The sequence below is a fragment of the Loxodonta africana genome, chromosome 15, assembly GCF_030014295.1.
Source record: "Loxodonta africana isolate mLoxAfr1 chromosome 15, mLoxAfr1.hap2, whole genome shotgun sequence".
NCBI lineage: Eukaryota > Metazoa > Chordata > Mammalia > Proboscidea > Elephantidae > Loxodonta > Loxodonta africana.
Window position 1 is genome coordinate 22596645 of NC_087356.1, and position 17338 is coordinate 22613982.

General features: G+C 44.2%; 1 protein-coding gene across 2 annotated transcripts in view; it reads right to left on the reverse strand.

Moving 5' to 3' along the window:
• Window positions 1-8750: 8750 nt before the first annotated feature.
• DNAAF10 (dynein axonemal assembly factor 10) overlaps window positions 8751-17338 on the reverse strand; it is a 41295-nt gene continuing 32707 nt past the window's right edge. The window contains exons 8-9 of one of the 2 annotated variants that reach the window (XM_023552711.2): window positions 16863-17031; window positions 8751-11991 (exon numbers count right to left, since the gene is read on the reverse strand). In XM_023552711.2, coding sequence (XP_023408479.1) covers window positions 11974-11991; window positions 16863-17031 — 187 coding nt within the window. In that variant the 3' untranslated portion in view covers window positions 8751-11973. Of the gene's footprint in view, window positions 11992-16596; window positions 17032-17338 lie in introns of those variants that run through there. The other variant, XM_023552710.2, reaches the window with a different exon arrangement.

The following is a 17338-nucleotide window of genomic DNA, read 5'->3' on the forward strand; positions in this document are numbered from 1 at the left end:
CCACCACCCATCTGTCAGCATGTTACTGAATAGGTCTCGGTAGAGCTTGCAGACTAAATGGACTAGGAAGAAAGGCCTGGCAACCTACTTCCAAAAATCAGCAATTAAAACCCTATAGATCACAGCAGTTCAATTATGGGGATGGTAAAAGACCTGACAATGTTTGGTTCCATTGTGCATGGGGTTGCCAGGAATCAGAGGCAACTCGAGGGCAGCTAACATCATCATCCACAACAGATATACCTTTCCCATCTTCCTTTCTCTTACTCTTCCTCAGTGGAACTCCTTTATTATCAGCTAGGCATCTAGCCTGGAGACTTGTACACACGTGAAGGTCACACTTATATAGGATCAAGGCTAGGCTTGCCAGTGGAAAGAAATGGCCAAAGCAATTGGGGCTAGGCAATTAAGGAGAGCAGTGTAGAACCACCAATTATCTGGCTGAAGAAACTTCCTAGTCACCAACCCATGAGAAATGAAACTCTGGATAGAACAGTAATTAAACCTTCTCCTACAGAAAGGGTAATTGAGAGCCTCTCAGTTCCATTTTTCACCCAGTAAACAACATTTCCTCTCGGTCCAGAGCGTCTCCATAGGGGTCTCCCCCACCCATCATCACAGTGGCTCCAGGTGTGGGACATTCTCACTCCCAAGGCTCCACCAGAGCACCTAACGTGGCTGGAAACAAACACATTTCTCAAAGAGTAGGGTCTGAGACTACACAAAATGCAAGGTGTCCACAAGTCAGGGATAACAAGGCAAATTTTTAAACAGTATATTAGTTACATTTCCGAGAAATAGGCTCAATATGTTTTCAGGTAAAGTATCTCTAAATTTAGAGCAATGAGCTCAATATTCAGTTTTAAAGAGGTATAATACATACTATATTTTCCAGGTGTTTCCCAGACTTTTTGAACATCCTTCAGACTTTTTAGAGTGTATTTATTATTTTTTCTGATAGGTGACTGGACCCTGCCTTAGTTATCTACTGCTGCTATAACAGAAATACAACAAATGGATGGCTTTAACAAAGAGAAATTTATTCTCTTACAGTCTAGGAGGCTAGAAGTCTGAATTCAGTATGCCAGCTCCAGGGGAAGGCTTTCTCTCTCTGTTGGTTCTAGAGGAAGGACCTTGCCATCAATCTTCCCCTGATGGAGAAGTTTCTCAGCCCAGGGACCCTGGGTCCAAAGAAGGAGCTATTCTCCTGGCTCTTGTTTCTTGGTGGTATGAGGTCTCCCTGTCTCTCTGCTCACTTCCCCTTTATATTTCAAAAGAGATTGGCTTAAGATACGATCTAATCTTGTAGACTGAGTCCTACCTCATTAACATAATTACCACTAATCCTGCCTCATTAACATCATAGAGGTAGGATTTACAACACATAGGAAAATCACATCAGATGACAAAATGGTGGACAATCACACAATACTGGGAATCATGGCCTAGCCAAATTGATACTCATACTTTTGGGGGACACAATTCAATCCATGACAGACTATTTGCTTTAATTGCAGTGATTTCACCTAAAAACATGTTTAGCCTATTATTTGGAAAAGTAACATACTGTTTAAAAGTCAAATCATCCTATAATCTCCAATTGGCAGATATCCTATAGAACCACTCGGTTAAAAATGCAGACTCTTGTTGGAAATGGATAATGGTGGTGGTTGAACAAAATGCTAAACATAGTATCAAAAAGAAAAAAAAAAAAGAAAACCTATGACAAAAATACCCAGCTAGACATTTTGTCACATAGAAGAGTGGCAACTTTCATCCAGAGCAGGTCATCTGTCTTCCTTGTTTTCTCTTTTTATTTCTTTCTTTAAAAATATCCTGAGGAAGACCATAAAACAAACAATAATACACATAGCTCAACCAGGTATACAAGACTAAACGGGCACACCAGCCCAGGAGCAAGGAAGAGGAGGCGAGAGGGAACAGGAAAGTTGGACAAAGCGAAATGGGGAATCCAAGGTCGAGAAGGGGAGAGTGTTGACACGTTGCAGGGTTGGCGACCAATGTCACAAAACAATACCTGTATTAATTGTTTAACGAGAAACTAATTTGCTCTGTAAACCTTCATCTAAAGCACAAAAATGCATATAAATATGTGTGTGTGTGTGTATATATATATATATATATATATCCCATCCTGAGGAGCTCTAAAAGGGGTAGATTCCCTGGGAATAGGAGATAAAGAGTACTAAACTAACCAGCATTCATAATGGTGCCTGGCATGTGGAAGGCACTCAATAAGTACTTGTTTTACTAGGGGTGAATTAAAAAAAAAAAAAAAAAAAACAGATTCCAGACCTACTGGAGGGGATTTCCTGGGAGAGTAGGAATTTGCATCAGTAGCAGCACCCATCTCCAGATTCTTACTGATGCTAAAGTCTGAGAAAACGACCACTCAGGCAGGGTTGCCGGGCCACCAAACAGCAGTCAGCCTACTCTGCCTTGCAGCCAACTGCAGTCCAGAAGCTGTGCCGACCTCACAGCCAAGTGGGCCATAAGTACCAGCCTGAAATTCAGACTAGCTGGCTTGATTCATGGTTTGATCCCTTGAGCAAGCTACTTAACCCTTTAGCCTCTGTTTTCTCATCTACAAAATAGGGTTAATAATAGTACCTAACTCAGAGAATTACAAGGATTCACTGAGGTAGCTCATGTAAAAGCCCTTGTTGTTGTTGGTTGCCGTTGAGTCAACTCTGACTCATGGAGACCCCAAGTGTGCCCCATAGGGTTTTCAAGGCTGTGACCTTTCAGAAGCAGATCGTCAGTCCTGTCTTCCAATGCGCCTCTGGCTGGGTTCGAACTTCCAAACCTTTCGGCTAGTACTTGAGCGCCCAAACATTTGCACCACCCAGGGTCATCAAAGCCCTTAGCACAGTGGTATTTGGTAAGTGCTCAATAAGTGTCATCATCATCACCACCATCTTCATTGTTATTACTGAGTTACCCCATTTCAGATCTGAATTAACCCCTGGATGTGGCAATCTGCTTCCATAAAGATGACAGCCTTGGAATCCTCATGGGGCAGGTCTACTCTGTCATATAGGGTCACTATCAGTCGGAATCAACTTATGAGTCGGAATCAACTTGACGGCAATGGGGTTTGCCATACTTGGATTTTCAGCATTGTCACAGGAATGCGAAGGGTAGAAACATCTTCGAATAGGGGCTTGGTAGCAGCAGCCAGGAAGACAGAAGCCTGAGGAGCCGGGAGCTGAAGCCATTGGACAGGAGAACCACATTAGGCCTCGTGGCCTGGGTTGTGTTCACTGGGAGTTAGAAATTTGGAGGAGAGTGAAGGCAGCTAGAGATGAGCTTCACTTTCCAACCCTGTTTCCAGCCAAGGAGATCAACTGCAATGACTGAGCATACAAAGGCAACACTCCAAAACGTGCTGCAAAACGCCTAGTTCCTGAGCCAGATGCAATCAGCCTGTGCTCTACTAGAGCTACAAAAAGAAGAAAAATAGGGAGAGAGGGTGACCCTGCACTTGCTTTTCTCCAATCCCAAGGACACAACGAAAACAAACACTTTCAGCTCAAGGTTTTGCTGTCAGGATTCCAGCAGGGCTTGTCAAAATACCCTAACCAACTGTGCATTAATTATTCCTTGGAAATCCCAATTTCAGAGGCATTTTCTACAACCCATTTAGACCCCACCAGCACAGTCTTCCAAGAGGGATGTCTCTTGGTTTGATTTCATCAAAGTTGAGTGTTCTGGCCAGATCCATAAGGATGTGTCACTTAGACATTACTCACCCAGAGTTTCATGGAAGGACAAAGAGAACTATCCAAACACATTCCAAAGCAGAAGCCACATCTACTGGGCCCTGGAGTAAGGAAGATTCTGGACCTCCATGCTTAGGATTCCCTTCTCGGTGTCCATACACATGCTTTCAAATGATCTGTGAGACAAGCCCTGGATGTTGGTCATTCCTACATGTGTGAGGTTAGTTTGGAAGTGGGAGTGGAGGGGAGAGGGTGAGGTTTAAAGCAAAAAAAGACGAGGTGCACTGGGAGGTGGGGGTGAAGATGTGTTCAGAAATTCTTTACTGAGATTTTTTTTTAATTGGTCTCACACAGTCTGTGGGAATCCTGAAGGTCTGAATTAATGACACCTCCCTCCAGAAGGGATTTGCATTTACTTATTCCTGGAGTCATGTGTGTTACCAACAGAGGGTGGCTTTACCCTCCTTAATGAGGGCGCATGTCCTGGTATGTTGACTGGATCCGCAATCAATGCCCATGGGAGCAGCGGTCAAGAAATCAAACGATGCATTGCGTTGGGCAAATCTGCTGCAAAAAACATATTTAAAGTGTTAAAAAGCAAAGATGACATTTTGTGGACTAAGGTGTGCCTGACCCAAGCCATGGTGCTTTCAATTGCCTCATACGATTGCTAAAGCTGGACGATGAATAAAGAAGACCGAAGAAAAATTAATGCCTGTGAATTATGGTGTTGGCAAAGAACTTTGAATATACCATGGACTGCCAGAAGAGCAAATAAATCTGTCTTGGAAGAAGTACAGCCAGAATGCCCATTAGAAGTGAGGATTAAGAGACCACGTCTCACATACTTTGGACATGTTATCAGGGCGGACAAGTCCCCGGAGAAGGACATCGTGCTTGGTAAAGTGGAGGGTCAGCAAAAAAAGAAAGACCCTCAACACGATGGACTGACAGTGCAAAAATGGGCTCAAGCATAACAACGATTGCGAGGATGATGCAGGACCAGGCAGAGTTTCGTTCTATTGTTCATAGGGTTGCTGAGTCGGAGCCGACTTGACGGCACCTAACAAAAATTCTTGGAGTCATGTGTGTCACCAGCAGAGGCTGGCTTTACCCTCCTTAAGAGGGCGTGCATCCTGGTAGCAGGCTCAGAGCTTAGCTTCCAATCCCTGCATTTATGGCTGGCATTGGCATTTATTCCCCCAAGTACTATCAGCTTTGCAGTTTGCTTATCACTCACAATTCTAGCTTTAGCTCACTACATGTGTTTAGTTCACCATGTGTGTTTGTTGTTTTGGTTTGATTTTTATGTCATTGGAAACTGCCCCTTGTTTCTAATGGGAGCTGCATGTCCATATTAAATAGCACATTCTAACCAGTATCTAATGCCATGGCAGTGGACTATTCAGAGCATCTTGTTCCCATACTCTCAGAAGTAGAACTGACCCCTTCCCACTCTGGCTTCACCATTAAGATGTGTTACTAAGGCTCTAAGGAGCCCTCATGGTGCAGTGGTTAAGCACTTGGCTGCTAACTGAAAGGTCAGCAGTTTGAACCTACCAGCTACTCTTTGACATATGGCTGCTAACTGAAAGGTATGGCAGTCTGCTTCCATAAAGACGACAGGCTTAGAAACCCTATGGGGCAGTTCTATTCTGTCCTATAGGGTATCTATGAGTCAGAATCGACCCGATGGCAATGAGTTTGGTTTTTGGTACTAAGGCTTTACATCTGGATGACCCATCCAACATTTTGGTGCTAGGTAGATCTAGCCTAGGGGTGGTGGCACACTTGGCAGAAGCAGAGCTCTGCTGGAAACTGGACTGGTACTACTTCCTCTGACCACAGATTCCATGCTTTATTTTTTTTTTTTTTTTGCCAGGGGTCCATCACAATTAACTATTAAATATGACTCTCCCTTTCAGAGTTTCTGGGAGGTCTTTCACAGTAAACAGGCTCCTTTCTCTCCCCGAAAGATTCTGGTATATGCCCAGGGATGGGTACAATTCCATTAATGGGATCATATTATACTTATTCTACAGCTTGCTTTTTATTTAATAATATATTGTATTACATATCAGTACTCCTAGTCACCTCATTGTTCTTTCATACATAGCTGCAGATTACTGTGGCCACATAACTGTCTTCTGGCTACTGAAGTGTGAGTGGAACATCCTGGAATACTGCTTACTGGGAGATAGAACACTTTCTGTCCTTCTGCCTTTATTCCGTTTGTAAACATGCACAGTGGCTTGATGACTGGAGTTCCAGCAGCCATCTTGGACCATTTAGTGACCTTGAGGATAGAAACCATGCACTAGGAATTGTGGAGAAGAAAGAAAGGAGCCTAACTCATGGAGGGCCACCATATTGTCGTTGTTAGTTACCGTCAAGTTGATTCCAACCCATGGTGACCCCATGTGTGTAGAGTAGAACTGCTCCCTAGGGTTTTCAAGCAGCAGATCACAAGCGCCGTCTTCTGAGGCACCTGTAGATGGGTTCGAACTGCCAGTATTTTGGCTAGTAGTCAAGACGTTAACCATTTGTGTGACCCAGGGACTCCTGACAGCCACCATAACCTGTTGCTGTAAAGTCAATTCTGACTCATAGCGACATTTACAGGACAGAATAGAATTGCCCCATAGAGTTTCCAAGGAGCAGCCGGTGGGTTCAGACTGCTGACCTTTTGGTTAGCAGCTGAGCTCTTAACCACTGCGCCTCCGAGGCTCCGAGAATCATCACACCAACATTAAATGGCTTTGATTATATCAGAGAATAAAACCACTATTTTCTGGGTTCTTGTTACATGCAGCTGAATAAATTTCTAAATGGCACAATGCTCCTTTCAGCCATTTAACCAGTAAACTAGTCTTTAGTGAGCCCTGGTGGTGCAGTAGTTAACTGCTGGGCTGCTAACCAAAAGGTCAGTCGTTCAAACCCACCAGTTGCTCTGCAGGAGAAAGATGGGGTAGTCTGCTTTTGTAAAAATTACAGCCTAGAAAAACCCTGTGGGGGAGTTCTACTCTGTCCTATAGGGTTGCTGAGTCAGAATGAACTTGATGGCAATGAGTACTATGAGTCCAGCCTGGTGCAATAGCCAGTCACCACCGTGTCCTTGCCTTGTTCTTAGTAAGGATGTCCTTTTTGGAGGGGTCATGCTACCAGGTATGTGACCTTATACATTGATTTCCCAACCCTTCTCTCCCAAACGGTGAACTCAGTCCACAGGCCAAGAGAGCAAACTTTAAATTCCCACCTTTGGATCACATCACCTAACGAAATGTCTACACACACACACACACACACACACCAGTGCACACAGAAAACCAAATAGCTTCTCACAGCATGCACAAAGCCTCCTGTACTTGAAACAATCCTCACTTCAGTCTCCGGAATCTTCCAGAATAACCCTTCCATCCCCTTTAGGAGAAGGTCTATCTGGTTAAAAATGTGACATTCTATGGAATAAAAAATTGCAGACTTAATAATTCAAAACCACTGTTAAATCAATGTACTTCCTGTTGGTTTGTCAATTATCAGCTTTTTCAGTTAGACAATTTTAATACAGCAATGAACACCAGTGGCACAATTTAGAGACCATTCTTATAAGTTATGGTCTGTTTAGCCTAACAATCCATATATGCCATTGAATAAATGTGATGACTGTAGTCTACCAAAGATTAACGGGCCTTTACTGGCAGCTAAATCTGCTCCTTGTCCCTGGTGAGGAACAGGCAGGAGTGACTTTCCTCACATTACCCGCAGGCCCCTTCTTGCCCATTGTAATGGCCCATCACCTCCCTCCAGAGAACTCTCCTACTCCAAGTCAGGAACACACACCCTGCTGGTGACAGGTGTTATAGACAGTGACTAACAAGTCCTGAGTCCCACACCACACCCCACTTTCCCTAGTAAATAAAAACAGAATATAAAATTCTTTTCCATCCCATTAGATCCTGTACAACTTATCAAACTGGAATCGAGTGTGGCAGAAGTTCTCAATCAACTTAATCAAACTCAGAGGGGGTCTCTGTTATGAGCAATCATTAATACGCGAGTTAGTTAGCCTGCTGTAAAGGAAAAAGTAAGTGGAGTCCTTGGGTAGCACAAATGCTTAAGAGCTCGGCTACTAGCTGAAAGGTTGGCAGCTCAAACCCACCCAGAGGCACATTGGAAGACAGATCTGCTTCTGAAATCCTACGGCGCAGTTCAACTCTGCACACGCGGGGCCACCCTGAGTCAGGAGCAACTCAACAGCAATAACAAGAACAGGGAAAGAGGCACTCGATTGTAATCCCAGCTCTACTATATTCTTGCAGAACTACCTTAGCCAATTCACTGAGCTGTTCTGAGCCTCGGATTCCTTACCAGTTATGGTCGTTGTAAGCTGTGGTCAGGCAGCCCACTCACGGAGGAAGGAAGTGTTGCCCTCTCCTGCGCTGTCCCCATGATGGTTCAGGATCGGACTGTTGTGCTCCAGAAGGTTGGCGTTGGTGATCTTTGGAGGTACATCACCAGGCCTTTCTCCCTGTAATCTCTACTTTTTATTATTATAATAAAAAAATAGTTACATTAAAAAAGCGTATGTTAAATCCTCTGGCACATAACAGATACTCAGAAAAGGTTGGTTAGTTGACTCCAGATCTATTAAATTCATTGACCTGACAAGCCCTGTGCCACAAGTGGTGGCAGGAGCCTCCACTTCACCCTCTATGACATTTTATTATTGCTTTGCCTCCTTACCGTTGTTGGGAGTGCCTGGTTTTGGACCCATGAATAATCAGTGGCCAGGATTTTTCTTTCTCTCTGAATTTGCAGTGGGACACCCCTCTTAGATTGTAAGTCTTCCATGTTTGATGGCAAAGATGGTGTCACCTGTGTTAAACCAGATTACAGCAACCAGGGGGCAGATACCTTGGCGTCCTTCATTGTTTTTATGCTCCTAATAGCATCCCTCCCCTCCTCCCCACCACACACACCCAACTTGGCAATTCCAGGTAGATCCACAGAGGTCAGAGGACAATATTCAGGCTCATAAAGGTAGAAGTAAGGTGACCAACTCATCTGGGTTTCACTGGAATTTTTCTGGTTTTCTCACTAAAAGTCCAGCATCCCAGGAGCCCCCTCGGTCCTGGGAAAACCACGGTAGTTGGTCACCTTAAGTATGTGGATCTCAATGGCTTCTCTTGGAGGTCGTTGCCTATTGTCTGCTGAATGGGCCTCGTGGCTGTTGACCGGCACCTGACTCATTTAATTCCACTGCCTGCCATGGACTCCAGGCATCTCTCCTCCCTGGAGACCAGCACCTGGGTCACCCATCACTCCTACCTCAGGCTCAATGGGCCTAGTAAATAACAGCCCAGGCCAAGGGACCAGTCCTTTTCACGGTGCCCTTTCCCCAAGGCAGGCAGGCAGTTAAATGAGAGCTGGCACTAACTGACAGGTCCCAGTTTCCTCCTCGCTTTCCCAGGTTGCTCCTGCAAAAGCTGTGAGGAGAGGGAGGCTCCTGGCCCAGAACTGTGCCCAGTCTCCCCTGCTGGTTACTAATGAGAGCCTCTGGGACCTGAGGCCACAGTTGTTACTGTGCTTACTCGTGCCAGTGATTTCTCCTTTGGTAATGCTTGCCCTGGTATCCAACATCAAATAATTTCTCAGCACCCACACCAGGCACAGGGGCTTGTACTATGTGGGCATATGCCTCTGCCCTTAGGAAGGCTACCATCTTTGTTTATATATCCTCTTAAGGGTTCTGGCCACAGCCATTCTGGGGACTCTTTTCCATGTACTCACTACATGCTGTTGACTCTTGTCTGATCAGAATGGTCTCCTCACAACAGTGACTCTTTACACTTGGAGGCTTTATCAGTCTTCAGGAGCCTTGGTGGCACAGCGGTTAAGAGCTTGGCCGCTAACCAAAAAGCCAACAATTCAAATCTACCAGCTGCTCCTTGGAAACCCTATGTGGCAGTTCTATTCTGTCCAATAGGGTCACTATGAGTTGAAATAGACTTGACGGCAATGTTTTTTTTTTTTTAAACCAGTCTTCAGAGTCCCAAGATCAGCCAAACTGTTAATGTACTCAGCTGGTAACTGTAAGGTTGGTGGTTCAAGTCCACCCAGAGGCACCTCATAAAAAGGGCTGGCAATCGTCTTCCAAAAAATCGCCCTTTAAAAACCCCATGGAACACTGTTCTACTCTGACACACGTGGGGTCGCCATGAGTCAGAGTGGACTCGACAGCAACCGGTTTTGGTTTATCAGTCTTCAGAGAGCTTTTATGCATAAGCCCATTTATCTCATTTGATTGGCAGATTGCCTAATGCCCATTATACAGGTTACAGGTAGAGGCCTGCAAGGCTGAATGACTTGTCCAGAGACCTATAGAGCTAATGTAGAGCAGAAATGGGATTGAGCCCTCTAAAGGCATCTACTATTTTTGCCTGCCCAGCTTCTCTCCATGTTCAGAATCTGTGGGCACATGATCACGCCTGAATACTGAGCATACTTCTCTCCCTCACCACACGGTTAGTTCAGGGATGGGCATGTGACACAGCCAGGCCAATGAGCCTCAGTCCCAAGACTTTTGTTGGAACTGTTGAAGGGAAAAGTGCTCTCTGTCCACTGAGGTTGTTAGCTGGTATGATCATACCAGGTTGCTTTTGCCACCACATGGGAATAGCCTGTTAGAGAATGCAGTCAACCCAGAGGAAAGAGGACCAAGACCCAGAGAGACACTGCCCTGGAAGCCCAGTTTGAGCTTTGAACATTTGGTTCAGCCATGCCAGATGGTAAGTTATCTCTGGACTTCACAGTTACACTATGTTAAATATTCCATTCCCCACCTCTTTTTTTGAGTTAACCCAGCACGAGTTGGGTTCCTGAATCATGAACCCAAAGAGGCATTAACACAACGGCTGCTTTCTGGCTCCATGATCAGTATTCTTTCTAGTTTAAAATGTTGTCCGTCTGTACCCCTCCCCCATATGCCACAGATATTCCCATCATCGACATCTTCACTCCACAATCTTCCCTGGCCTGTCCAACCATCGATGCTTCAAGCCCAGGTCAGGGCTTCTCCTCCTCCTGTCAAGCCTTCCTTCACTACCCTGCCCCTCTTCTCAATTTCTACACAGGTTGGCACCACACAAAAAAATTGCAATTAATGCCAAGATCTTTGGCTCTTGTTCCCATATGTTGATCTTATCTTTTCAACTTGATTTTAAGGTCTTCAAAATCAGGGATTGTGTTTCACATCCTTAAGTTATGTTGGGAAGTAATAACTCAATTTTTGTGAGCACATCCTGTGTGCCAGGCACAGTTTAAGGCTCTTTGCAGGTATTAATTGTAGAGTTATACCAAACCCAAAGCAGTTGTTAACATTTGGAGGGTTAAGTACCCCTCTGACAATTTGTTTTGTGCTCTCCTAGAAAATGTACACACACACACACACACACACACACACACGCATAACATTTCAGGGAGTTCGAAGATTCCATCATCCCCTTCAACTCAAGCCTATCCAAGTATTCTGCACCATCGAGAATCGACTGTTGCCTTGAGAACTCCTGTTTATGTCTCTGGAAGTTTCTCTGGAGGTTCGCTTCTTTATTGTTGAACTAAAGGTGGCAATCCTGAGCCCTGATTCTTGACATCCTCAATCTACTTCAGTCTGTCATGACGATTTTTATCCAGAACATACAGCGCATTGTCAATACAAATTTATTAGGAGCCCAGGTGAGCAAGTGTCTTAGGCATGTGAGGAGGGATGTCACAGAATATGAGAAAGACGTTGTCTCTGACCTCCAAAAGCTCAGCCTAAAGGTAGTTAAGGCTCGAGGCCAGACTGAGCAGGAGTGAAGTGTGATTTCAGTGCCTCCTGCCTCCTTATTCTGCAGTATTCACAAGGTGCAGTGGGCAGCCATTCTTTCTGCTTGCACAGTACCCATTTCCCTTATTCTTACAACAGCACTTTCATTTCCCTCTTGGGGATGTCTTAGTTTCCTAGCATTGCTGTAACACAAATACCACAAGTGGGTAACTTTAAAGAACACAGTTTATTTTCTCACAGTTCTGGAGGCTAGAAGTCCAAATCAGGGTTTTGACCATGTCGATTCCTTCCTTGTAGGTAGTTCTGGGTGTTCTTTGGTTCCCTGGCTTGTAGACAGTCCTCTCTTCCCCAGTATGTGCTTGCTTCTGCATCTAATATGCTCACTTTATAGCTCAGAAGTGATTAGGCTTTAGCTGCACCCTATAAAATACAGCCTTATTAATATGACAAAGAAAATCTTATTCCTAAACAGAATTACATCCACTGGTATCTAGCACCCAGTTGCCATCCAGTCAATCCCAACTCATGGCGACAGGGTTAGGATTCCAACAATTGTGTTACAGACACAACTCAATCCGTCATGGGGGATGAGCACTCCTCTATATCATGCAGTGTTATGTGGACAGTCAACCAAGCCGCCATGCCCTCCTCTGGTGAAGGGGGAGCATGTGACCCATGCTGGCCAATGGGATCCTGCCCTGGGAATTTGAGTGATACAAGGAGGGAATGAAGTTGGAGATGGTTCAGAGACTTAGGGAGAGTGTGTCTATCTGTCACACATATCTCCAGAGCTGTCTTGTTTTCTGTCCTGTCCAAAGCCTGACTCAACTTTTTTCTCCATGCCATGAGCCACCAAGGTTGGCTAGGTGGAACTACCTTTCCCAGAATCCCTTTCCTTATATGTTTCTGGTTAGGGTGAGCCAAGGAGATTCTGGTCTGAGATTTGGACAGTAGAAGCGAAACAGCAGCTCATCCAGGTTGTCATTTATGTGCTGGTTCGCCTCACTAGCATGAGACAGTGGAGGGGACTGCAGTTACTTTACCCAGATTGCCCTTCGGCTTCTCCAACTTCTGGACCAGGCATGTGTTCTAAGCCCTGTGATGAAGGGTCCTGATTTCTGCAGGACATCCACACCATCATAGTCAGAGACATGGGTTTTAGTCCATTCTTATGGTCCCCAGCTGGTGCTTGTGGGTTCCAGCTCGTTCCTACTCTCCCACATTTTACATCTGTCTTCCCTTCCGAACTGCCTGCCCTGAAGACTACAAAACCCAGCATCAGACACAAGCATGACAGTCTTCAGAGACTGCTTAACTAGCTCCTGCAATTGTGTAAGGTCCGATCCCTGCAATAAATCTATATATATAGATACAGATATAGCCTGCTTCTCTGATTAAAGCCTTGACTGATATACCAACCCAAATCCTTCTAATAGATTCCTCTATAGTACAGTTAACCAGGTATCGTTTCTGTTGCTTACAGCTAAAAAAGATCTTATACTATACATATTAGACAGAGGGTAGGTGGATGATACCTGCCATGGAGTTGGCTCCAACTTAGGGTGACCTTACATACAACAGTCAGAAATGCTGCCCAGTTCTGCATCATCCTCACAGCTTCCAACTATATAGAAAAGATGAGGTTGAGAGTTTGATTTCTAGAGATAGACAAACCAGGTTTCCAATCCTGGATCTCCTACTTGCTGGCTGTGTGACTTTGGGCAACTTTCTTAACCTCTTCAAGCCTGTTTTCTTATTTGTAAATGTGGATGAGAACAGAACTTACCTCCAGGGCTTGTGAGGATTCAAGGATATATGTGTGAGAACCACTTAGCACAGTGCCTGGCACATAGTAACTGCTCAATAAATATTAGCTGCTATTAGTATTATTATTGTCAATATTATTACCGTTATGAACACGGTCCTGATCAAGTCTCTCTAGGGTGATGTTAATGGTTTACTCTTCATTGCTTTCTTTACCTAACAGTGAGAAACAGAAACGAGGTTTCTGACATTTCCCCTCGTCATCTAAGCTTTATGGACAATCCACAGTATGCCCAAAGTCTCCTTTAATGGACTGGCAGAAACTGTGGCCACCAGAAGTCCCCTGCCGAGACTTCTGGGTCTGTCTTACAGTTTCTTTAACCTGTGACCTGCCAGGTGTTCAGGGTCCCCAGGCGAGCTGACGCAGAGTTTCCACACGTCCATTGTCTCTGAGCCTTGGCTCAGTGCACGTGCTGAGATGCACACTCCAGGCCAGGGTTCCAAAGGGCTCCCAAGCTGCTTACTACAAGCCCAGACTCCCTCTGCCTGTGAATGTTGTCTTTCACTGGACAAGGGAGGTACTCAGCCCTGATCAAACACTTGTTTATCTACAGGGTATCTGAGCCTGTTCCTCCCTGGTAGTTTATTTGCTTGCCTTATCACCTCTGACAGTGGCGTTGTTTGCACACCTGTTGAGTTTCTGGCTTGCTAAACTGCAGCAGTGTCCTGGCTGCTCAGGGGGAATGAGTGCTGAGGGGCCTCAGGAGGTGCAGGGGAGGCAGGGACTAGGCCATCAGGAGACGCAGGGCCTGTGTGTCTCCAAATAAGAGATTTGGGTGCAGTGGACTCTAAGGTCGCTTCCAGCGCTGACACTCTGATTGACTTCAAAAGGCCTAAATATGGGCATTCTTAGACATCAGGAAGAAAGGCCGAAGACATAAAATGAGGACTATCAAGTACCAATGTCCTCAGTCTCCTGTGTGAGGGAGAACTGTCTCTTTTGACCACACTGTTGATTTCTGGCTGCTTGTTTTAGCTGTGTGGCCCATAGCTCCAAAGGTGGGCAGATGAAAGGCTCCCCCTCATTGACTTGTTAGCTTTTACAATTAATGACTATATTCTATGCAAATCTAGAGCAAGGAAGGTGGGGAGAAGTTCTAGAATTTTTGTAGGAAGTTAACTGATGAGATAAATAAATCCGCACTTTAAAAAATATTTTATATTAAAATCAGAACTTAATAAATCGGTGGTGGGTGACGGAGGCACATACTATTTCCACAATCATTCTGCACTCTATAAAAAGCCAGATGTTTCCTTCTGGTGCACTAAAATAAGATCAGATCAGTAATAAAGCTAATTACAAAACTTGTAGCTAATAAACCCATGGTGTAAAAGCAAGCATTGCCATACTATGCAGTGTTATCACAGACCAAGTGCCTCTTTCCATAAAAGCACTCACATTTTGGGAGGAAACTTCTACAGCATTACATCTTTCTCAAGGTCCAATTTGGCTTGCGTCCCTCCTGGGAATTAAACAGTGAAGATCTCTCCAGCTGCATCTGCAAACCACAATCCACCTTCTTCTGTGAGGAACGGTCTGCAATGCCCACATTTCCCACAAGGGGACAGAGCACGACTGGGTCTTCAGCTAAAACAAACACGTAGGCTCCTGAATGCACAGCCCTGGGAGAGAATGCCTTCTTTCCTCGGGAAAGACACTTCACTAAAAGTTAAGAGGCAGAGCTGCTAGTGCCTGGGGTATAATTGCATTTTGCATCTCATGAAGCCCTAAGTATTTGCTAGCAACTTTTTTGGCTGTTCTAATGCAGAAGAAGGATGACATAGGTTTTGTGTGTGTGCATGTTGGACAATCCTCAGAGATTAACAGAAGCATATTATTTTTCTTGTAAAAACATACAATTTATCCACCTAAATCACTAACGAAAGTATTTCGGAAGCCACCAAATATATTGTCCTACCTTCAAGTCTCTTTTGTGAGTTTACAGACACGCATGAGGTAAATAACTCCATTCATGTCCTAGCGCATGTGCCTTTGGACGGCACCTACATGGAAATAGTGCTTAGGATTGGAAATAGATTATAATTAAATAGAAATAAATTCCCCAAACATGAAATTTAGGATTGAAGAGCAATTTGACTTTTTAGTGGAAGATGTATGGCATTTCTCTTTCATATTTTTGCTGTGGGCTGGCTCCCATTTCTCTTTGCAAATCAGAACAAAGACATAAACCCACACACAGCAGGAACAGGCTTTAAATTCAATTTCATTTTTTACTTTTATAATAATAGTCAAAGCACTGTTCTATAAAAGATTTTAAGAAATTTTTTAAAAAGTTCATTTTCTTGAACTTAATATCCTAAACAAGTAACTCTCCACAAGTCCCTGAAATCACACGAATTACATACTATGAATGTTTTAGGTGGCAAGTTTGAGTCCACCCAGAGGAACCTCGGAAGAAAGGCCTGGTGATCTACTTCTAAAAAATCAGCCACTGAAAACCCCATGGAGCACAGCTCTGCTCTGACACACACGGAGTCACTGTGAGTCAGAATCCACTAGGCCGCAACCGATTTAGTCTCTTGAATGTAAGCTGGGGAAGGTAGGTTTAATCAAAGTGTGAAAACCTCTGAAGTCTTAACCAAAGATGGGGTGAACATTAAAGAAACAAGGTGAACTCACTGGTGCACATTCAGTACTTATAAAGCAAAGAAAAGGGACAGAGTTGGCTTTATTACTACTGCTAACAGAATCAAAGCTTTCACAGACTTCAAAAAAGTTTATTCATGAGATATATAAAAAGGCTTGACAAAAAGTAAGGCTATAAAACCCCACAACCTTGTACATCTCAACAGCATCACCACAGTCAACAACCAAAAGTCTCACTAACTCGATTCCTTGTATTTTAAGGAAAAAAGAGGTCTCTGTCAATCACAGCATTTCATATTATGAGTTATACTGCTGGCAACAGTTACCCCAATCTAGTCTGACAGTGCTATCTGGGAATTTTGGAATATTCCGTACAGAACCTTCCAGACACTGAAATCTCTCAAAGTGTATTTCTGAAGGTAAATTCAGAGTTGTTTTCTCAAGGCCAACTATTTTAAACAAAATTAAACGATCCTTATCACAACACATGTGCCACCAAGGTGCAATACAAGATAAAACACGGAACTTTGGAGATGCAGAACTAGTTAAAAATGTGTAAATAAAGACAATAACCGTCTTTTTACTGGAAACAGAGGGGAGAGAAGAGAGCTTGCTCTGGGGAGCGGTGCCCCACGCACAGCAGTGAGTCAGAATCAGGGGGGTCGCTCTGACAGCTTTTCACACCCAGGGAGGGAAGCAGGTCCGGTTTGCGTCTGGGACTCTTTTCATCAAAGTCCAACTTTGTTCAGTCAGAGGTTCCCAGAGCATGTCTTACATTCCATGAGAGTTCCTCTGGAAGCTCTCAAGTCCAAAGTCATGATCAAATTTTGTGGAGTTTTGTAACAATCAGTACTCTCACCGTTTGGTCAAACGAACTACATATGCAGAGGCCCCTTTTGTCTGGACTCCAGTCCAGACTTGATATGGGCTGAGTGGACAACGTCACGTTCTGCAGGAGGCTGACGGAGCCTGCGACTCCCATCTCCACGCCCTCGGAGTCTTTCTTTGATCGCTGAATAGGGTATTCACTGAAAAACAAGATCCAAGTGGTAAGAAGGAACAAATCTTAGCAGCCACCATTTTATTTTCATACATATACTTCAATGACGATTTCCATTTCTCAGTTGATTACTGGAACTGATCAATACTGAAAGAATCTTTCTAATGTTGAGTTGTATGCAAATAAAGAGACACTGTTCAAACTTCAACCCTATCTCCAAAACATCTCATAAAAGTGTGAGGCCTACTAGAAAATTTTTAACATTGTTTCTGTTCAGGACACGCCTGCATTTTCTCTTTTAATATGAAAGCTCCAGGTTGATCTACCATTCTTTA